At 45.6% G+C, this 23,907-nt stretch overlaps 1 protein-coding gene and 1 long non-coding RNA gene across 3 annotated transcripts in view; one reads left to right on the top strand and one right to left on the bottom strand.

The window, feature by feature from the left end:
• Positions 1-9,937, bottom strand: part of lhx1a (LIM homeobox 1a) — a 14,928-nt gene extending 4,991 nt beyond the window's left edge. The window contains exons 1-4 of one of the 2 annotated variants that reach the window (XM_069184327.1): positions 9,294-9,937; positions 5,964-6,964; positions 3,356-3,582; positions 2,375-2,652 (exon numbers count right to left, since the gene is read on the bottom strand). In XM_069184327.1, coding sequence (XP_069040428.1) covers positions 2,375-2,652; positions 3,356-3,582; positions 5,964-6,133 — 675 coding nt within the window. In that variant the 5' untranslated portion in view covers positions 6,134-6,964; positions 9,294-9,937. Of the gene's footprint in view, positions 1-2,374; positions 2,653-3,355; positions 3,583-5,963; positions 7,028-9,293 lie in introns of those variants that run through there. The other variant, XM_069184328.1, reaches the window with a different exon arrangement.
• Positions 7,122-23,907, top strand: LOC138225143 (uncharacterized). Its single transcript, XR_011183717.1, has 2 exons — positions 7,122-7,755; positions 22,433-23,907. It is a non-coding gene; the product is annotated as an uncharacterized lncRNA (long non-coding RNA).

Below are 23,907 nucleotides of genomic sequence, written 5' to 3'. Positions count from 1 at the left end.
GCGAAAGCTTTCATTTCACATACTGGAATTAAAGCGTTTCAGTTTCCTCTAATATATATAACACTTGAATAAATATAATAAATATGAATACATGTTTTTGTCTTACAAAAACAACAGAAATATGCCACATTATCAGCGCGCTGCAATACAGGCTAAAACATAAATATTACCGAACACTTTGTTTACAAGCTAACTTTTCATAAGATATTATCAACAGCAAAACTTTCCATTTGATGTTTATTCTGAGGCTTGAGCGTTTAAAATGGGCAAAACAGCATCAATTTCAGTATATATGAGGCTGTATAGGTATATTGTACACAATCCAAAACGATTTCTTCACACACGCACAATTAGACAAGCATTATAACAACAACCCCGTAACAGCATGAAAATGTTCTCCTGGTGAGCCACAGCAATTTATCAGGGTCCTGAACTGGGCTTCAGTACAGAACACACACACACACATCAACAGTAATACACAAATGCTCCAAATTGTTTTGGTGGGTCTATACAGTATATATGACGTCAACGAATTACAAAGACCATAAACACACCCAGTATTAATATCTCACAATAATGACAATCACGCCGCCGTCGCCTGCCTCTGTGCGCCTAGTCGTTAGTGTCGCTGGTCCTGTTCTTGTTCCCAGAAACACGGATCTTAATCCGGGCGACAGCGCGGGGGCAGCGGGAGGCCGCTCGCGGCGCCGCGCGCTGCGCTCGGAGCCCGCGTGGCCTCTGCGGGGCTGGGCTGCTGTGATTGAGTGAATTCGTATTGCCGTGACAAGATTACTCCTAATTATCGTCACTCTGAGACTCTCAGATCTAACCTCACTTTAATGATCTTTTAACCCTCCATTTACCCCGGCTGTGGCGGCTACAGCAGGGACTTAAAATCTCCAATTAATACTTAATAGGAGGGTTGTTACCGATATATTAACCGGCTCTGTGAGGTTATTATTTCGTAATCTATATATCCACCCTTGAATTCCTTCTCCTAATTACGCCTTACCCTGACGCTCTTAAATATCTAACCTCGCCACTCTATTAATCTCGCCGCCCGTTCTCTCACTTCAGTTCTGTTCCATTTCATATTAATACATTAGCTCGTCCCCGCAGCTCCTCATTCATTAGCGCTGCCTGGCGATTAGGCTGCTGTATTTGTGTGTCACCCTGCTGGCGGGGAAGGGCTGCTGTTTTCCAGCCGGGGGCACCTGCCCTGCCCTCGCCAGGACCGGCCGCTCTGTGCGGCGAAGGCAGGCAGGAAGATCCTTCTTCTACCTCTGCCTCGCTCTCTATCGTGGCCTCTTCCTCCCCACGCGAGATCGGAAACAGCCCTGACTTCGTGTATCGCTTTGTGTCACTTTACGAGACGCCTGGAGATCTTGGATGGAACACCGACAAGGCGATTGCAGTAATTAATTTGAAAGAAACTAACGTGTGTGTGTGTGTATTTGCGCGGTGTGAAGAAGTCAACGCGACTGCACTGCCTCTCGCTTTCCGGGCAGGGCGCTGAGAGCAGGTCTCCGCTTCCACTTGAGCGCGCGCTCGCACAGCGGGTCTAAATGTTCTCGCGAAACGTGATGTCACGGCTCTGCCAAGAGCGCCGGCGCCCGGGCGAGCTCCGCGCTGGCTGGCAGTCCGGCACCTCGTCCGGCTCCCGCCGCCGTCAAAGCATTTCACAACCCCCCCCCCCAAGAGCGCTGCTCCTGAAGTCGACGTGTGCTCTGACGTCCGGCGACCCCAGTCCGCTCTACAGGCGCGCACGAGGGTCGGGCCGGGGACAGCGCGAGCCCCCCCCCCCCCGGCGCCGCGCCCGGGTTGGAGGAGCTCGCGCCTCGGGAAGACCCCTCTCCGTGCCCCCCTCTCAGACCGCTCAGGTCCCGGGACTTTCACGAGGCAGTAAACCCGGCGGTAACAAATCAGCTCAGCTCGCCCTCCCTCTCATCCTCTGGAGCGACAACTCCGCCACCGACTAAGTTGGTTGGTTAGCTGCTCCAAGTTTCCATTTCTTCACCCCGGGAAACGCGGATTTCACATTTTACTTACATTTCAGTTTAATCCACCAAAATTCCGCAATTCTTACCTCCAACGGAAAGCAAGTCGCTGCCCTTTTCTTTTAATATAATGCATTCAGCGCAAGGGAAGAAGGGATGGACAAGCGCACCCCGGTTTTCCTCAAATCTCGCCATTTCAGGCTAATCAGCAACATGGAGCCCCACTTGTTTCCCACAAATCTGACAAACTCGTTCACCTTGCATGTCCACTAAAACAATAACCGCCTCCTTTCAACAGAACAGGCGGACCTTCATCTAAACGCAAACGGTTCATATGATGGAATCCCAGCCCCCCCCCCGCGCCGCCAGCACGGTACCTGGATGACCCGCATGTTGAGGCCGGTCTCCTGCGCCAGCTGCTCCCTGATGTGTCTCGTGGGCTTGGGCGTGGCGGCGAACGCGGCCTTCAGGGTCTCGAGCTGCTTGGCCTTGATGGTGGTGCGCGGCCCGCGCCGCTTGCCGCCCAGGTTCTGGTCGTCGTTCTCGTTGTTGCCCGTCTCCTTGTCCGACAGGTTCGCGCCCTCCAGGTCCTTGACGTCGTCCTGCAGCTGGTCCTGCGAGTCCGGGGACAGGCTGGGGTCGCTGCACGCCGTGACTGCGAAGAAAAAACAACAACACCGCCATGTCAAAATTACAAGGAATTAGGAATTCATTCCCACTAAATATGAGTTACCAAATATGGTTAAAACCATGATTAACGAAAAGCTTATATTTATTTTTACTGTTTTTCGTGCATTGAAGCGAATACTGTATCAGTTACAGGACAGTACCCATTGTGACCGAAACTAAAGGCCTGTAGTGATAATCTCATTTTAATATATATTTATAGGCAGAGTGTTATCAAGTCTTGCATTTAATTATTTGATAATATACAACAGCGTTCTATAATGGTCAAATAACATAGTTCCACCGTGTATGGGCCTGTAACGATGTTTTCATCAAACCTGTTTAAATATAGGAGATTCTCCCAAACCAAGAAAATTTTACAGTGACAAAATAATAATAATAATAATAATAATAATAATAATAATAAAAATGATGTGCTGTATTACGGGTGCAACTGGAAAAATTGCGGTTATAATCTCAAAGGATTTCAGATTTATTTTTGTCCTGCATATAGACACACAACATACACAAAATGCTATACAATATAATCCAAGGTTACTGACACGTTTCGTTTCGTGACTTTATTTTTAAACGACTGCGCAGGCTACAGTCATTAGAACCGAAGGGGGGCGAAACGGCGGCTGTAGAAATCGGTGTGAACGCGACTGTCTGGGGTGGATGCTCGCCCTCACCTGAGAGCAGGTTCGCCTCCTTCGCGTTGTTGCTGTTGCTCAGGTAGTCTTCCTTGCAGACGAACTTGTTCTCGTCTATGATGTACAGCTCCTCTCCGGTGGAGAGCTGTTTGTTGCACATCATGCAAGTGAAGCAGTTCAAGTGGAACACTTTGCCCCGTGCCCGGCGCACCAGGTCACTCGGCGATATCCCCTGAGCGCACCCCGCACACTTCGTGCCGAACCGCCTGCAACCAACACAGAAGGACATTCATCAACACACCGGGAAAAAGTCAAGCTGCGCTGGAACTGAAAACAGGGAAAAGCCAACCAGTTATTTCCCTACATAACGTCCATTTACATGAGACGGCTATTCATAATAATTCCTATTCTTTCAAACTCGATATGATTCCGAAATACTACTACTAATAATAACAACGGTTATAATTATAATAATAATTACAATAATAATAATAATAATAATAATAATAATAATAATAATAATAATTTCCCGTGTTGCCTCTTATTGTAATTTTCCTAATTTTTCTCCGTTTAGGGTTTCCAGCAGAGTCTTCCTCCGGCATTTAACACCCTGCGGTTTGTTAGTTTATGTTTTCTAGTTTACACAGATGTTGCGGCTACAAAAATAATAACACAGCACCAGGCAATCAAGTGTGTGTGCTCACTGAGTACTCATCTCATTCAAATGAAGTTTGTAATTATTAACACCGCGCTTTAAAAAAAAACAACAAGTCAGAGGATATATTTCTGCAAGTTCTCTATATTTTTAATAATGCAGCGGGTTTTTTTTTGTTGTTCGGAAATCCCCATCTAACAATAGGTCTTACCTGAAAAATCACAGATACTCGTTTCTAGGGAATAATTTCTATTTGAACCACCGCTGAATATCGCAGACCATGAGAAAAACGAGAATTACAACCCCGACAAACGACCGTGTTTTGGCAACGCTCAATCGCGCGCTCTCAGAATGGACTGAAGAAGCACGCGTTCGTTTTCATCCTTCCTTAGCACTCGTTATAAAATAGGGAGTTGAGCAGTTTGAACTTTCTGATTTTATGAAAAAAAGCTTTTTTTTGTTTTTACAATTAGACACACGTAAATACAGAGGATGCAAACACGGGTAGCAATTCGTTTGCCTTTTAAAATCGTTTTTTCCTTGACTTTCAAAGATGAATATGCCCGGTGCTGTTACGATTATCAGTAAACAAAAAACAACAACAACATGTATAATATGATCAACCAGATTCAAATTTCACTGATAGGATGCAGATTCTGTTTTTGCTGAGGCATGTGTATTGCGCGTCTGTTGATTGCAGTGTCGACGGGTTGTCCGTTCAGACTGGTCTATTATTCAAATCCACTTAGCACATCTTCACTCGAACCGCGGCTAACACAGGGGACTCCCCAGATAGGCAGTCCCAGAGCTGGGTCACACTTCCTCCCGGAACCCTGACGGAACCCTGCGGTCTCTTTGGCTGAAGCTCTTTTGAAAGAAAGTGCTATTTCCTTCAGAACCTCACTGAAGCGGAGTACACAGACTTCTAATGTAGCTGTTGTTTGCTTAGCATTACAATACAAATTAACAACTATTTAATTTGCTCGGTAACTTAATCAGGGGGGATGTTGATTTGCCCCCCGAAAGCAGACTTCCACGTCATTCGGGGAGGAATATTTGCGTTGCGTTTTTTTGCAAATGTGTGAAAAGTTGCGTTGCCTTTTAAGACGCTCTTCAGCTCGAATCCGATCCGTGTAAAACGAAAACAATTCAGGTCAGATTTAAAGATGGCAAGGCAGGGGACAAGAGCAGAACCGGCTCCGGAATAAAGATGAGCTTAATTCCTAAATCGAGTAAAACAAAACAAAAGACCGTATCCTGAAGTCATTTTGTAATCGTTTCCGATTTAATATTAAATTTAATTTCTGCACCCCAGCGAAATATTTAAAACCACACACACACACAAAATAAAAAGTCGCTCAATTATAGTCAAAATAATATTTAAAATTAAATAAATACCTTAAACATCGCATAATATATAGAAGGCCTTAAACCCGATTTGATTTGAAGTGACACCATACAGTAATTTCAAATAACCCCAAATTGTTTTGTTGTGTGTTACTTTCATAAGAGAGAAATTTAAAAGAAAAAAGACTCGGGTGCTGAGAACTTGAGATCTCCAGAGTCTGCGCTGAGCGCGAATTCCCCGAATTCAGTTTACAGAACCGAAATGTTCATTCTGTGCTTAATAACCTCACTGCGATTTGCTTTAAAAAAAAAAACACCTTTACTGCAGCAGGGGTCCTATTTGAATTTTATAACTGTGTGCCCGCAGAAGATAACGACAAGGCAAGAACAGACTCTTCTATCGCAGCGCCCGGTGTGTCTCGAAATACAAACACACAGCCAAGAGCAGCAGAGTGCGCGGGTTTCAAACTCTCGAGTTGTGTTGCTTTTTTTTTTTGTAGGTATGGCAAACGCGTCGAAAACGAAAACGAAACGACAAACAAACAAGACTACAAGGAGGAGGTGTGTAGAGACCCGGAGAGGGACGGGGCTGAGCCGGCCGCAGAGCAGCACGCCGGGAGGCCGCTCTCCGCCCGCGTTGCTTACCTAAAGAAGTCGTTTTTGCAGTAGAGCTTCCCTTCCCGAGAAAAGCACTTCTCTGTTAAATTGCATTTGCACTCGCAGCACAGAACACACTTGACGTGCCAGGCTCTGTCCAGGACATTGAGCAGGAACCTATCCAGTATAGGCCTCTCGCAGCCCGCACAGTGCACCATCGTCTTTCGACTTGCCCCCACAACACCGCCGCGGCACTTCTCTCGCCTGGGTTATGTCTTCTAATTCTTGGTTGGCTGGTTTGTCTGGTAGTTAGTTTGTTTGTTTGTTTTGTTTGTTTTTCAGAACAAGCTCGGGTTTCGCGGAGCGGCTTTGGGGTCTTCTGCGCGGTGAGGTCCTTGGGTCGAGAGATGTAAAACAGAAAAGGAGACCGAAATAGCAGCCACTCTCGCCTTGTAGCCCAAGAACAGATCCGTAGATTCCACAAGCAGGAGAAGGAGGGGGAAAAAAAGAGAGAGAGAGGTGTGATGAGTTCTCTCGGGTCTGAGGTAGCAGAGCAGCGCACACCTTTAAAGCCACGGGGAGCAATCTTTTGGTTCCTCTTCCATTCAAAAAAAAAATGTTTTAAAAAAATTAAAAAATCAAATCACCAAAAAAACCGCCGGTAAAATTAAAAGCACCATTGCCTACCTGCGCTTCACCGTTGCCAAGGTGCAGTGCTGACGAGTGGCCGTCTTTTCTGAGACCAGCTTTAAGATGCATCTAAGAAAACTGTTTTGGGGCAACAGCACTGATGAACAGCAGGAGAAACGTGTCTGCTGTCGTAGTGATACACTTTGTCATGATCGTTTCCCTCTCTTGGTAACGAGATGGGTTCGTTGTTTTGGTCAGAAAGAGGATAAACAGGAACGCCACCGATCTGCGTGCTCCAGCCTGCGTCTTGCCCTCTGTCGTGCCAGGTCTAGGACACGGTGCTTCTGCTAGTGTTGAAAGAGTGTCATATCACGGCAGGATTGACGCTCCTCGTCCAGCCCTCAGTATTCTGCATGTTCCTGAAAGCACACGAGCCAGCCTTATTCACAGCTTCCTGACGTCACCTGGGGCCGAAGCCAATCAGCGCCTCGCCGTCCAAGTAACCATTAACTATCCTCTCGGAACTCTGCCGATATACACACTGTACTATTTATAGGGAACAGAACAAACCAATTGTCAAAAAATTCATAGAAACTGTCATACGCTAGTTTATGTGGTGGGTATGCTCCATGCACAGAGCCAGTTCAGAGGTACAAAAAAAGATGGAAATAAAATTGTACCCTGTAACGTATCTTAATGGACTTGCGGGATTCAATTAAAGCAGGCAGATGTACTTTTATATTTCCGGAGTGCTGTAGTATTAAAAAGCTTGCAGTCCTAGGCCGGTGTGCGTGACTTTTTGGTTAAAAAAAAAATCCCAGAAGAACCTAAATTGTACTTTCTTGAACGCGCCACTACATGCATGATGCCAAGGCGTTTCCGCTTTTCCTCGGTCCATGACGCGATTACAGGAGGGGTGCGCGGAGTCCTGTATCGATAGCGCCTCGGCAATATGACGGGAGAGCCTGTCGCCGCGCGCGCCGCGCGAGCAGGTCCCGCGCAGGTGGCACGCGGTAGCCGAGTAGCTGGACCCGGTAACTCCGGCGGTCCAGGCGCGACACCGGCCGGGACGGGTCTGAACACCGGAGCACAGGAGGCGCTTTGCTCAAGACGTAGTCGGTAGACACGCTGGGTGAGGAGTCGATAACCGTTTTGGGAATTATCTCCGCAAACTGAGGTCTACTGTCTTCTCAGGAAAACTCGCAGAGAGGTAAGTACTTAAGTTTGGATTCCGGACGAACTCTTCATTTTTTTATTAAAAATCATTATTTTTTTGTGAAAGAACAAGACACATCTTATTATAAGGTGGGGGTGTCTTTAATTGCAATTCCTAACAACCGAATATGACAGTAAATGTAGCGAGCCCACAGTGCTCTGTCTTAATGAAGGTAGGTGGTTTATTCAGCCGCAGCAGGGCTCTGCGTTTGGTGGTTTTGGAAGAGGAGAAAGTGAAAGACGAAACAGCACGAAAGTTTTCAGGTGCTTTGATGGTTTTGGCACATGCTTATGGGCCCGGCACCTTTGGATGTTTAATACGGACTTTTAAACCACTTCACCAATACACATCCGCGGTCAAGCCGCCGCGATGCTGTCTGAACAGGCAAAGATATATTCGACATGAGTAAAAAGGTTAGATTAGTAAACTTGAGTTTAGTTACAGGTCTGCAGAAAGTACAGTCGATTTCAAATACAAATGTGCCTATAACCGTTCTTATTCATTTGCAGCACAGAGGAAAATAGGAAATGTTTTATTTTGAATTTCAAAATAAGAACTGTCACTCTTATTTTTAATTTAATAATTCGTTTTCCAAGAATTCATAATCAACAGCACTCTATTGTACTCGACTCTTAATTGCACCGATACAATTATTGTCAAACAATTCGAAAAAATATACATAGATGAAATAAACACACACATTTGAAACGAATTTTTAAACGACTCGATATCGAATGCTTAAGGTTTAAAATAACAGGGACCAGTACGGGAGTTGGTTTGGATAAAGAGATTATCTGCACCTATTTATGAATAATTTAGAATACTTCGCATTTACTATATTAAAAATGAAAATCCGCGGTGCCTATATATGTGTGTGAAAATATGTGTATGAAGAAAATTAATTACTGTTGTGGTTATTGTCGTGGATAAACGACTGGACAAATGTCTAACGAAAGTCACAACTTTGTTTTCCAAACTTTCCGTGAGTGGTGTGACAGTTTGTCAGTGACGGGTTATTGTCTGTGCATGTAAAGGGCATTCTCCAGACAGATTCTGTTGAGGCTGGGAATAAACATTCTTGCTTCTCGTCAGCAGAGAGGACACTCTGAAAACACGAATACTAAAGGCAAAATCATCTTAATGATGCAATAATGTTGGGTATTAAATACGTAAGACACCGAAATGTTAAATTATACCATTACTTAATATAAAAACCAATATGATGCTTTCATATCGTTTGTTTTCAAATGAACAAATCGCCGTTTAGTTAGTCCATGTGTTTGTGTTAGTTTGTGTCTGATATATCTATATGTAGATACAAACACCCTGACGTTATTATTAATTAAAACAAATCTTGATCAGAGACCGTCACCACATATATATGACCGGCTCGATAGTGTGACTGGATTCAAGCACCGGCGGTTGGGTGCGACAGGAGGTTTCTCCACGGGGCGCGTGGGCGAGGGGGGGTTGAGGGGTCATCGCAGATTTCGTGGAGGGTCACCAAGGCGAGCTGGGCGCCTGTGCCTCACCTTAAGACAGGTTGGGGACGTTCAGCATTGCAATACTGCATTGCAAAGGAAGAAGCATCCGCATATGCGCAGCGCAGTACAAGACGCTCTGCTGTAGTCCGCCCACAGACACAATCCCATCTCCAACCTGCCTCTATAACCTTCATTCACAGTTCATCCCTCTCCACTCTTCTCTTCCTGCACCTGTCCCGAAGCACACAGAGGCTGTTACACATACTTAGGGATACACCCGACACACATACACTGGGACTATCACAGGATATCCTTACATGTACCAAGTAGCTATAACCTACACACATACACACCAATACCACACCCTACACGGATACACACACGTGTCGCAGCCTATGCATGCACACGCACAAATGCTGAAGCCTACGCACACAAACGCACAAAGGAAAAAACCCACAATAACATCACCACCCTTTCTGCTATTGGTATTCCGGCGGCGTGTATTGTGTAAACGTTCCAGCAGAAATCTGGGATCAATACCAGGCGTCCCCGTGCATATGGGTTACTTCTCATGTAAAACCGGCGGAGTGGGGCCGGGCGGGCCGCGGACGGCCCTGTCACAGGCGCTCGGCGACAGCTGCCAGCGAGCGTCTGGGGAGCTCTTTCTCTGACTGCAGGACCCCTCGATGACATGTGTTGTTCTGGGGAAGAATAACAGATAAGAGATGAACACACAACCGTCTTCGCGCCCCTGCATTTCTGTCTCTCTCCCTCTTTTTGTGAACCTATCCCCCCCTCCCCACACACACACTCCATTCAGTCCCGCGGGCGCGTGTCTGTTTGAAAAGTGTGCGTGCTCGTGTGTGCGCCGGGGCCCTTTCATTCATCTGCTAAGCATCTGGTTAGATTTCCACCAACGTCTGAGAAGAAGAGTCGGGGAAGAAGGAAAAAAACACGCACAGAGAAAGGTCTCCCTCAAAGGCGGTTTCTGACAGTTGGGCGACAAAACTCGGCCGTCCGTGACACTTCTTGAAGTGTACTTTTAAGACGAAATCACCCACGCAGGAAGGAAAAGGAAACGCTGTTATCGTGTACATAAAATAACAGCTTTTAAACGGGTTTATGGGGCTCTGGCGAGTTTCACGCAGTCCTCTCCCGTTTAAATAGACTTTTAAATCACACCCGCCCTCCCCACCCAGTTCAAGATTTAAGTCTCCTGCCACATTTTAAATGGAATGCGTCCCGTGCGTGTCTCTTGCGTGGTGAGAGCAAATGCAATTTTCACTTAGTCTCAGTTTTGTCCGCTCCGTGCCATAAATTATAAATCAAACGTCTTTAGTCTGCTACGGTTACGAGCGGTGTGCAAAAGCAATAATGGACCTAAATAATAATTGCGGCACCGACGTCGGTTCCAGAATCTGTTTCAGCCCAAAACGAAATAATATGGTATGCGGATCAGGTTCCAAAGAGAACATGGTATATTCACTAAAACTTAATTATGGAAGAGACTGTCAGGCTGAAGAGGACAGTACTGTAAAGTAGTTCGGATAGCCCCTAATAGAGACAGTTTGCACAAAAACAGTGAGCTAGAAACGCCTTTGATCCAAATCCACAGTGGTCGAAGTATCCAACTGTCTCAGTAAACCCTGGAGTTGAATCCAACCCCCCGGGCCTCTAGTCTGTATGTCGCCTGTATGAGACGTGCTGGACAGTTCATTCAGAGGGACAGTGCTCGCGCGAAACGAGCTGGCCACGAGCCGGCGGGCCTTGCCAGAGGCTCACCAATTCAAAGCCTGGAAGATAATGTTATACACGTCCCGCGATAGAACAACAGTCATTTTACGTTTTCCTGAGCGGCCTGCTCTGCTGCTGTTCTCCGAATGTGATTATTTCATTCGTTAACAAAAGTGCGTCTTGGATTCAGACTAGAATCCATTAACTACGATTTTAAATCTGGAAATGAGAGACACCGTCCCTCACAATGAACTCCGCTGTATCGGAAACGGCAGGGGGAAAAAAAGTTTGAAAACGTTTAGGTTAATAAGGACACGAGACCTGCAGGCTTTAGTCCTGTTTACACAGCAATTATGATAACAGAAGGTCTGGTGTAAAAGACGCCAGGCCTAAGTTTTTTGGTGGCTCGTGGAGTTCTGGAAATGAAACGTGACATCGCGCATTCCAAACGATTTCCAGCAGGGTTTGATCTCGGGTATTTGCGAATCTCTGCGAATCCCAATTAGCAGAGTCTCCTAACAGGCTCACCGTTACTTAGAAATTGCCTCCGGAGGCGTGCCGGTCCTGACCTCAGGCAATCCGGCGGCCAGTATCACAGCGAAGACGACTTGAGCAAAAGCACCCGTCGTCTGCATGGATGAAATAACTTTCGAGTTTTGGACTTGTACTGGATGCGGAAAGCGACGGGGGAGTGTGTGTGTGTTGTGTGTGTGTGTGGGGGGGGTCTCTCCCGTGCCCCTTCCTCTCCGCACAACGCTCGGATTGCTGCTACCCGGCCGGGACGGGGGCTGGGGAAGGCCAGAGGCAGCACTGGTTTGACAAAAATCACCGGGACCCGCAAGAAACCGAACAACAAACACAGCGCGGACCAATATATCACCGCGCAGCACGGCAGCCCAATCCGTTCACTGCTGGGTACAGAATTAGCCCGCTTTGTTATGATTTTTTTTAATAGCTTAAGGGGATGTAAGTAATTTCGACGCTGAAAAGGTCATTATGTGGAATTACCGTATTAGCCAACAAATCCGAGTCCGCTTCCTTCCCGTCTGTGACGACAAGATTTTTTTTTTTTAGTTTTTACAATAATATCAATCCTCGAAGCCACAGCGGTCAGCACTCTGCCTTTGTCGTTTAGAAAGGGGGGGTCTGTGTTCTTCTTCGTGACCAGGTTTTTTTTTTCTTTTGGCCATCATCTCTTTTTAACCCCAACTAAAAAAAAAAAAGTTAGGATCTTTTTTTTTCTTTTACGTTCCCTTTATTTTTTTTTTAGTTCACAGACGCTTGACACACACCTTTAAAACCCCTTTGAACTGCCCGAGCTCCAGTGCAGAACACAGGGCAGCGCAGCCCTGGCGACGTCACGAAGCCCTGCGGGTCTGGACGGTCGGTCGCTCTTCCCCGAGCCGGTTCGAGCTGGCTGTCCGGACACCACAGGTGTGACTCGGGCCCTGTGCTCGGGGCACCATACTGCAATGGGTGGCTCACTATTGACTTCCCTTACAGCACAACTCGCACAACGATTCGTACCTATGTCTTCTTTGCGTTAATATAAGTACTCATGTAGAACTACATACTGTATATATAACTAATGTTAAGCATCTTAGGAATTTAAATTGACACTGCAGGTCTCCTCTCCAGCAATGGAATTAAGGAGCGTTAATCAATGCAGCATTTGCGGGCCGTGAGAACTATTCTCCAATGGCCCAGCAACGTAAGATATTTTTTTTTTACACACACACACTCGCAAAAAAGCATTTCAAACAACTAAAATGGGATTCTTGCAGGATACGCGTTGACATCGAACAGGTGATCGGGTCAAGCTGAAGTTCAGCGTGGCAGAATCGATTATTCGTGCCATCGCGACTAAATAAAGATTCGACACAATTACAGGAGGCGAATTTGACTCAAGCGGGTGGCAGGACCGCTCTTAAATGACAGTTTCGTTACAACTGCAGCGTGCAGGAACTCTCTGGGACTTCGATCAAACAGCTGCAGCAGCACTCAAGTTGTATTGACAACGCGTTCATTAGAATTAGCCTGATTATTAGAAACACTGATTTGTCATCGATAGAATTATCTATTCGATGATGCGTAAGGTTGAAGCAGATTTAAGCAAGCCATTGAATACAGGTGACTCGAGCAGACGAAACGCTGGGCTCTGAAGCCCCCCTTCTGCGCTTTGAAACAGCGTTTGAAAAAGGAGCAGGTAAAATGCCGACTCCGACCTCGAACAAAATGCTCGAATCGACACCGGCGATTTTTACAACCGCCGCCAAAGCAAACGCAAACACACCACGTCGTGGCGGGACGACGAAGTTCAAGTTCACACTTTCAAGCCCTTCTCTCCACTAAGTCGCAGGTTGTCCTGTGCAGCTCTGTCGGTGACCTTAACCTCAGCGAGCGTGTGATCGCGAGCCGTGACTCCGGCTCTGGAGCGAGAAATATTACCTGGGACTCCGGCTTTGATCAGCTGAGCGCGCACGGACCGCCGCGAGCCCCGACACGCAAATCAGGGCGCCGCGCCGCGAGCTGCGCCGGGGAATCGGGGCTGAGACCCCCACAGCACTTCACCGTCGGCTGTTTAACCCCCCCCCATTAACAAGAACAGGCACTCAGGAAAGGCAAAAGCCATGCTGCATGCTTCAATCTCTACCGTCACTATTCTTTCAGCTGACGGTTCTGCACTCCATGTAAGTTCCGTTCTTTCGCGACTTCTGGGTGAGAAATCGGTTTGTCCAGAAAGGTTAACAGTCGATTTCGTTCTATTTAAAATTCCTATTCGAAAAAATATATATATTTCATTTAAGGCATCATGGTAAGAACCATAAACACGAGGTTCGTGCATTAAAAGCATTTAATAAAAGTAATGACACAGAACATACTAAAAGAGCTATCATAAATTGCTGTGAAAAAAACGTGCGCGTTTGTACTGTATCGTTATTTAATGATTGCAAAATGTTAAAACCAAATAACAAATTACGGTATACGCCTTAACAGCAGATAATCGAATAAATTAATAGAATTACAGGGAACCTATATTTAATCAACTTCTCTTTATATCCTTCTTAGGTCGTGGTCCATATATTTTTCAAGCATTTCCAAACAACTCCTTAAATATAAATGTCTCCCTTAAAAACGATGGTTGTTTTTCCCTCCTAAAAAGTGCAAATAACAGCGCTAACTTCAGAAGGAAGCGAGAATTACCCCATGGATAAAAAAATGGAATGTTTGCTTCGTTGTAATGAAATATTTCCGGGGTCTTTATTCCTATTTGGGCGGTGCTCTTGTGATTTTAATCGGGGAATTCAGTGGATTGAGAATGAAGTCCCTCGCAGTGTACACGATCCACGGAGCTGAGGAATTTGAGGACTTGATATTAAGGCCACGCAACAGCGTGACTCACTTAGACCTGAACTAATTCCACGCCGAATCCCGCGTGTACCGCGTAGATATTTAAGGCTATACATCTCTCTGCTTTCCAGGACAATACATTCTTCGAAGGAAATAAAAACACACATTACACAGACATAATGTAGACACGAACGCACCAGTCTATGTAAAATAAATATAATCGATTGTTCATCCCCTCAAGTTGTTTTCCGTCTCGAATTCACGGCCCACATGAATGTTTTGCTCTCGACGTCATCTTAAATCGCGTATTTATCTTCAGCGCGTATGTTTTAAGTGTAAGAAGTATGGTGTCACATTTTAATAAAACGCCTTCCTCTTCTAAAAAATTTGAGATGTACAAAACATTTCACCTTTGCTCGAAATGGGCTGCTGTTGTAAACCTCCCGTGCGATATGATAGATAGGTACGGAGTCGTTTAACACATGAATTAACGATGTTAACGCGGAAGGTGGATGCACACTTCACTGTAGCTAACCCAGCTGTGAGGACCGAACGCTAGCACGTCTGATCCAGGAGTTCATACCCGTAAATACGGTAAGTATAAAACCCGATCAATAACTGCCCGTCCAGTCGCGCGCCCAATCAGGCGATCTGTACGCGAGCCACGGGCTACCCAGGATAAGGAAAGAGACGCCTGAAAGCGATCTACGTTTCCGAGCATGTGATGTGTTCTGTTTTTAACAATGTCTTTATTTTCGCAGTCCGGACGTGTGGGAGGGGGAGCGAGGGGGACGAGGCGGTCGCTCGTGGCAGCGTTGCGAGCTCTTACCTCTGCGAGCTCAGAAAGAGCTGCTCTCAGTCCAGACCCGCAGCGTGTCCCCAGGTGCTGGAGAGTCAGAACTAGCGCAGAACCATCGCGACATATTCACACAGCCCCGCCTCGCAGGTTCACATCCAAAGATACATGAGAAAATATAATATAGAGTATCGTGCGGGATACAGCCACCATTAGTCCAGAATCGTCACATTCAGCGTTAGTTTTAAGAAACTCGCAATTAGCCGGGCTAGTTCAGCATGCAAACTTAAAATCCTTTCGAATTCTGTCCTAGAGAGGGAGATGGGTAATTAGAGAAGCTTAGATTTTTAAGAGTGTGAAGAAAAAAACTGATTAGCAACATACAACGATGTAACCGTCTCTGTGACGCTGGAGTCCCCGAGTCTTGGAAACGACTCAAAGCATGTGCCGATGGCATCGCAGGATATTGACTACAAACTCAACAAAAACATTTTCCTGACTTTCCCACTCCGGCGCAGGCTGGACGGAGAAATTCGATGGAAGTTATAGATCTCCACTCGCCGGCCCGACAGCGGAACAGCTGTTACTTCACTCCCAAAACCGATAATCAAAGACAAGCACCACAGCGCGCTTCGCCGGGCTTTCTGCAGCCTCGGCAGTAAATAAAGACAACTTTTCTATGTCTTCTGTAGGTGTCCCCATAGACCCTCCATTAACAAGATCTGTCTGTACCCCGCAAAACCTGGCTGCACCTGACATCACCCTCTGCTAACCCGCGGAAAACGCAGTATTCTAAAAAAATAAGTGCAGAACACGACTTTGGTGGTTCCCTGACCTGCTACTGGGACAGCAGAAGTGTTTACTTGCTTAATGTTTGTATTATAAATAGAGGATAACATACCATATTGGCGCACACCTTGCACGGCGCAGAATATTCTTTAACATTCCTAAAAAGTGTATTTAAGGGAAATATACAACGCGACTCTTGTGAGGGTTACGGTTCAATAAAGATTCTAACGGCCTAACTCTTCTGAAGAAAATAACTGTATAAGTATTATTGTTATTATTATTGGTGGCCCAGAAGGGAATTCTGACGTCAGACTTCTTACTTGTTGACGTCATTCAACCACCCCTCTTCACTTCCAAATGAAATGATCACATTTCCATTCGTAATGAATCCCTTTTCTAGAGGGTTTCCGTCTAAGGCGAAGTCAGACAGCCTGACTGTAATATGATTGATCTTACTATTCCGTGCTCGCAGCCAGAACGCTGGAAACTTTGCGGGGGGAAGGAGGCAAAGCACATTCTGAGTTTTTACCTTCTTATTTTTTATTTCAACTGTCTTTTTTTTCCCCTCTAAGTGAACTATATTGCCGCCCCCCTCCCTCCGCTGTCGTTGAAAGATTACAAGCAGAGACAGCAATGGGAAAACACCGCGTCGTGCCCTATCGGAGAGAGCGGTGCTGGTGAGCAGTGGCTCTAGTTTAGATTAATGGGTCCCCGTGACTATTCTGCAGTACGGGTGAAAGGGCCGGGATCACTAATGATTATAATATAATATCTGGTGATAACCACTCCCTTAGAGATGTTATCGCGCAGTGCTGAATGCTCAGGGGGCGAGCCGCGCTGCTGGAACCGGCAGATAGGGGCTTTCTGTACGGGAGCAGATCTCTGCGCTAAAACCCCGGCAGCACACGGAGCTGGCCATCCCTGATATCAAGAGCCCGGGGATAAACTCAACCGGAGTGACCGGGGAGGCGACATTCAAGTTGCATTCGGGATATTTATTATTTTTTTACTTAGGTGTTTGGGTATGAATAAGAAAATGCGTCTCCCCCCCCCAAAGCACATCACGGTTTACAAAACAGCGTAGCTGGGGGGAAAAAAAAATTACTAAACACAGAAAATAGTTAACAGATACCTGGAGAGACGAAAACAAAACGTCCTCAACAGGAAAAAGCAAAAAGTCGAGACCGGAGAGAAGTATTTGCACCGTACGCCCTAAACCACCCGACGAATAAAATAAATGTCATTCCCAGCCGTGAGATGTAATTGAAGCGGTCTTTAATTGCTGAGATCTGTTTTTACAGCGGTTCTGAGGGTGTTTCCCCTTCCCCAATTCCCGTTTAAAAAAAGGTCATTTCAGCTCTTCGCGGGCTGAAACACCTCCTCAACCCGTGCGCTGTGGCGAGGGCAGGGCATGTCACCAAAAAGAGAAAACACCCGGATTTCGAAAGCGTGGAAAGACACAAGCTCGGCGCTTGTGGGAGGCGGGTCGGCACTATTCATAAGGAATCTATTCTCTAGTCAAAGAACAGGCCGCATGAACTGTCACAGTAACATTACGCTGGTGGTTTATTTCAGCCCATGTAATAACGCAGCGCAACAAAGCGAAGGGCTAAGGATTTCTGCTGTGCTTTATACCGGCCAGAGAGTGCAGACTGCAATACGAGTCATGAACAGAACAACACGAATCGGAGAATCCGGACCGATACACAAGTGTGGCGAAACAGAGAGAAATATCCTTGCATTTAACAACAACAACAACAACAACAACAACAACAACAACAACAACAACAACAACAACAACAAAAGCATTATAGATAAGGAGGAAATAATGGCAGAATAGACAATAGGATTTTATGCCTCGCATTCCAACATTAATTGACATATAATTAAAATCGTCTCAATCTAAATGATTAAAATAGTCTAAACGATCGGTTGATCTTATTTATCCGTTTCGCGGTTGAAGTCCTGGAACAGCGGGAAGGCGAATCAAGTTCGGAGGGAAAAGTTCTTGGCGAGGGTCCGGGGGAACGAGATGAGCGCGACTATGGTTATTTTAGAGGAGGGAAGCGGGTGGTGTTTCGACAAAGCGAGAGGGAAACCGGCCACCGGCATGGCCAGTAACTGATCGAGCCTGGGAAAAACCCGAGCCGGCGAGAGGCCTCGGCCGCCCCTGCTCATTCGTCTGCATCGCAGAAAGCAGCCCCTGCATCAGGGAATGCCAGCATCAAAGGCCTGGCTTTATTTTATATCCTATAGATCAGGAGGGAGACAAAGCTTTATTTTCGCCAGGAGAGAGATATTTTACCGCTGCCTTACGGTTTTATGTTGGAGAGGTGTCAGGCAGACGAAATGGATGGCTTATGCATAGGCAAGTCGAGACGCTCCGGCCTGCTGCACGTCAGCCGGCCCTCGGAGGGGGGGCGCGGGTGGGATTTAAGGCCGCTGGGAGCCGCGCCGGGGTCTGAGGCCCGGATATAAATACAGGCTGCTGGAGCGCGCTCCCGCACACACGCCGCGACCGAGCGTCACGGTCACGGGGACCCCCACTCGCGCGGCACAAAGACCCGAGGACAGGTGTGCTCCAGGTGCACAGAGCTGACAGATGGCCACGACGGTGGGGTCACGGCGATGCGGCGTTCAGGATATTCACTGAAAACTGAATTTCAGTTATTATTGGGGTCAGGGTCATATAAAGTGGAAAAATAATGGCATTTTTCAATACACTGCAAAGTGGCCAAGAGAAAGTCACTGCATATACAAAATACAAAGGCATTTGTTGATTTTAAAGCCAGGAAAGAGTTTAGGGTTCTGCCAATTCTCTCTTACCATTTTCTCAAAAGTCCAGAGGAAATTAGAAAACTGGCAACACTACATTCACTGAAAAGGTTGAGCAATCGGTGTATTTCTTGCGCTGGCCAGAAGGATCTTGTAAACCATGAGTTCTATAGGTGTACTTGAGTCGCTGCTAGATCTCTTGTGTCAGTTCTCTGGCTGCTGCAGGAGAACCTGCGTTTCACCCTCACCAACGGCAAGTAAAGAGTTAAAGGGATTTACGATCGCTGAGCACAAAACACACAGCTTTCCTCCCATATTTCATATTTTCCCCATGTTAAATAGAAATCTAAAGAAGTAATTGGAATTTACTGCATACCTGAATAACTGCATATAAATAAGCACAAATTTCATTGGGGGTTCAGTGACACTCTGTTTAGTCGTATAAAATCAACACACATTATAATACAGAGCAAATAATCTTATTTTGCACTGAGCTAGCACCGTACTCCAGATTCCTTCCAAATTACCACAGATTCAAGCTCACATTTTCAATTTATTAAACACATACAAGCTTTTTTTTGTATAATAAGACTTGTACTCCAGGAACACTCTCATCAGTTGCACAGAAAGTACTGCAGTGTTTTGAATCGAGGTTCCCATCATGTAACTCCGCACTGCCTGTTCATTGCCGAGGTCCTACGGCCAAGACCCCTTCATGACAATACTGGAGCAGCCCTTCCGCATGGACAAAAGCTCTGTGTTGGGCAACGCATTTATGACATTTCTTATTCTTTTTTTTTAAATCTCTGAACAACTATACGTATGCTTACTACACCCAGAGTGATTGCAAGGCCACTGGAATGGACAGCAGTGATACACCAATAGCTCTTATTTTCAAGGCAGCGCGATGCAAAGTGCTAACCCAAACAGCATGGCCCAGAAGAACTGCAAGGCGCTGGCCAGACCTTTCTAGTAAAGAGACGGGGAGCCCATGCTGCCCGGTCTCTGAGTGACACTGTCAAAGTCCATTAATAAAACTGCCGAATTCTGGACGAGGGATTAGAACAGCCTTCAGCGGGGAAGAGGACTGTGAGCTTTACATGAGTGAGGTGGTAGGCCTAGAAGTCTCTTTAATAGGTGAATCAACAGGCCTGTGCACCGACTAGCCAACATGGCCAAATCAGAATGCAGTTATGTTACTAAAACCATTTTCTAAAAACAAAGTGTGTTCTAGTTGCCCTAGTCATGCCCCCTGACGATCCCCACAATGCCCTGGTTTCCCAGCGCCAGTGCCCCAGGCGCAGCTGGGTGGTGGCACCCCTGTGCTTCTGTGACGAGGTGCTGGCTATGGCCAGATTGCGATTATCTTTCCCTGTTGCCTCCTCAGTGCGTCTGACCTGACCTGTGGGAAGGTGGGCCTGCATGCGGCGCAGCCTGCCGATGAGTTGAAAAGGTGAAGAGGTTGCGACCTTGTTTTTTATGAGGGCCAGGCGCTGATTTGTCTTCAGCAGAGCATGGTGTTGGCACGCTCACACCCTTGAGCTGCGAGGGCACAGTGGGGATGGGCTGTAAATAACAGGGGCTGGCGGGCAGGCAGCAGGCGAGCCGAGGTCGGTCCCACCTTGACCCCAGACAGAACTTGCTCAGCCCAGATGGCCAGGAGTGGGGGGGGACTGCAGAGGGAGATTTCGGAGCGCAGTACAGTGTGCGCTGGTGGCTGGTCCTCTCACACTTTCCACGGTTTGTTTTGGTTAAACCGGTACATTCTTTTAAGTCATTTCTGGATGCACTAGAACTCTTTTCAACCAAGATTCTGCATAAAACTACTCTCTTATTTTACTCCTCAATTTAGCTGAAATAAAAAAAACAGTCTTACCCCTCCTCCCCGCTCCTGAGCTCAGCATACAGTCACCCCCACATTGTCAGCTGTTTGACACATCGGGTCCAGCAGTCTCACATTACCCCGAAGTCTCAAGGACTCCTGGTCCACAGTGACCGTAGATGCGGTGGGATCTGTGAAAAGTGCTGCAGACGTGCAAAGAGTCCTATATTAGTATCTGTGTGCTAAAAACAATTTTGTTACAATTGGATACAATTTTGCACATTTTTAGTTTTTTTTACAGCTTCTGCCAGCCCAGGGTAGGCTAGAAGTGTGAAACATTAAGAAAGCTGCAAAACAGCACATTTGATCTCTTTTAATGTGAACTCACATCTTGTGAATTTCATTAAGCCAGTAGAGTATTGCATCCGAAGAAAAAATAGGATCTGGGAAAAATCCAAATAGATTACCAACCAACAACCAGAATGTATGTTGTGTAAATATTATATGTTGACGTTCAGAACAGAGCATTGGCTACACGTCTGCTCTTGTTGGCTTTGGTGTAGTTTTAATTAATAAAGTGTTAGAGCTGCTTTGAATAGTGAAAGAAACAGCCTGGCCATGATGTGTAAAATACCACAGCTCTGTAAGATGCATTGGCTTCACTGGAGTGTGATCACTTCAGGGTGTGTAAAGGTATTAGCATCCGACATTGTTTGACTTTACTCTCTCATAAATCATGTAATCCTTGTTACTAGGAGACAAAAGTGTTTCAGATGCAATCAGTGCTGTAGAAATATGTAGGAATACTGTTATCAGATCATTTCAGCTCACTCACATTCACTCCCCAACACATTGCACTTCAGAAATATACATTGAAGTCCATTACTGGTGGCTCTGCGATCTAGCAGTATCTTCATGTATACAGCTTTTTATAAATTAATCTCTCTCACACAGCTTCAGTTGAGATATCTATTTATCTATTATGGATAGTTACACAGATAGATAGCTGGATAGCCAGATAGATACAGTATTTCCTCAGTATTGTAAAGATGCTGTAAGCCACAATGAATCAAACCAAACTCAGTACACTAGGGTATCATTACTTAAAATATATTGCAGTTCCTTGGTTACTTTATATTGTAATAGATGTATTGTGCTGAGAAAGAACATGCCATTTGTAACTATGCAGAATGAATAAAAAGGCAGAGGGACAGACTCAAAAGAAATGTTTGAAAAAATGGTGTATAATAAAACCTTGATTGGAACAGGTTTTAGATGGTTTAGATCTGGAATTTAATTTCTATATAATGTCATTTAAATCCTGTAATACAGGAATTGTATTTGAACTTGGATTATCTGAATCATCAGAGTTTGAATATATTAGGATCTCTTGCTTTTTGGACACATTGTTCGTCAAATTCACAATTCAGGCATTTAGTGGAATGATAATTTTTGTTAAGGTAGAAGGAAAAGAAAGGAAAATGAAAGAGAAAAAAACCCCAATATGAAAAGCATCTTTACTGGAGCCTGATAGTGGACAGCAGTGAGAAATGCACTACTGTACTCGTTTGTCAAACTGGGTTTGACTTAAGACACTAATCCAGTCACATTAATTACACAATTTGTGGCCATGACACCCTAATTTCACAAGATTACTAATGCCTTGCACTTACGGCGCCTTTTGGAAGAGCAACAAATCACTGCTGAAGAAGTACAACTTCTATGTGTTCTGCATCTCTGCGAACTGTGAAGTATCTGGAGGTTTGCAGACTGGTTTGTCCGGTGTCAGTTTTGTGCTCTCTTTGGAAAAAAAGACTTAGGTCTCTTCTCAAAGCTAAGCAGAGGTCATCAGTGTGCACATCAAGGGCTCCTTGAGAAAAAAGCAGCATGCACTAAGGTCTTCTCTCTGCTTCTCGACAGAGAACCCCAGAATGGCATGAAGTTCGCCGCCAAAAGGTGTGTCCCCCAATCTTCCAATGAAGCAGCCCTCCCCTGCCTGTGCCAAGAGCGAGAGAGCTGTAGTACCCCTTCTCATCTCGCTGAGGACCACCCAACACTGCCCTATTTCTCTTGCCCTCGCAGCCTGGGTGACAGGCACCCCGCTGGAGAGAAGAAGGATCCCGGGACAGCCATGGTGTGCACGGCAGCAGGCAACAGTGGACACACAGGGCTGTGTGACACAGGACACATTCCCTGCCAGGCTGGAAAGGAAACTTCCTAGTGACATCATCGGTGGGAGACACGAGTGTAGCTGTAATGAACAAATCCTGTTGAAATCTAATAATAATAATTCATTTTTAAGCAAAATAAATCCTTCAATTACTATGCATGCAACAAGGCCTCTTCAAGAAACAGATGCATACTTATTTATTTGCTTTGCGGACACCCATATGATAAATGTACAAAGAGTCGACAAAGGCACTTTTGTGGGATACTCTGTCTACAATAAGAGTGTCCCCAAAGACCTCCTGGTGCTTTTTACTGTCCATCTTCTGGAGACAAACGTCTCTGAGAGCACGCTTGTCACCTGAGTGAAATCCACTCTGTAAAAGCTGATTGTACTGGCATTATCGACTCACCGCACTGTGTAATTCAGGGGGAAAAAAACTTTTATCTCTTCCGAGCAGCAACGAGAGAACAGGTGAGAGTTCACTTTCCTTAAGCCTGAAACAGTGAAAACATTAAGTGGAGAGTAGGCTTTATACATCAACAATGGTCTGCTTAGACCTTCACCTTTTTAATCCTCTAGTAAAAAATAAGGGAAAAAAAGAGATGAGGGTTGACATTTGGATTTGCTGCCTGCAGTCAGTATATAAAGTCATGTTAGTAATTTCTTCCCTTTATGCACTAATCTCTTTTGTACATTTATTCACTGCTGCACTAACAAGGCTGAACTACTATGTACCTGCAAAATAAATAAATCAACTATATGTAACTGCTGACTGTTGCTCTCCCAATATGAAATGTGTCTCTTGGTGGAAGTGAGATATGGCTGTTCGTATGCTCAGTCTGTGGCACAGTGAAACACATATCACCAGATTGAGCCCAGATTACACATGGTTGTTGCTGCTGGCGTCAGAGGAGATTAGGAACTGCTTTATCTGTTAGAGACCTTTAGAAAAATGTGTTACAGCAAAAAGGAGATTTATGAGGAAAGCTTCCACCACAGAGTTAACTCCATTTTGATAGTAAATCTGAAAGATCCTAAATCTGGTTTATTTACTTCTTCTCTCCACCAGGTGGCACTGTATGTAATGTAAAAACTCCATTCAATATGAATGCAAATGAAAGGACTGTCAAGGAAAGAATTGATTTTTGCCTCATTAAGAAGCTGCGTGGAAGTCTTATTACTTTTATCTTGTAAACCTTTTAATAAAGAAATAAGATTAACTACA

Source organism: Lepisosteus oculatus, chromosome 26 (assembly GCF_040954835.1).
Source record: "Lepisosteus oculatus isolate fLepOcu1 chromosome 26, fLepOcu1.hap2, whole genome shotgun sequence".
NCBI lineage: Eukaryota > Metazoa > Chordata > Actinopteri > Semionotiformes > Lepisosteidae > Lepisosteus > Lepisosteus oculatus.
Note: the sequence above shows the minus strand (reverse complement) of the source record. Positions and strands in the feature narration are given on the sequence as shown.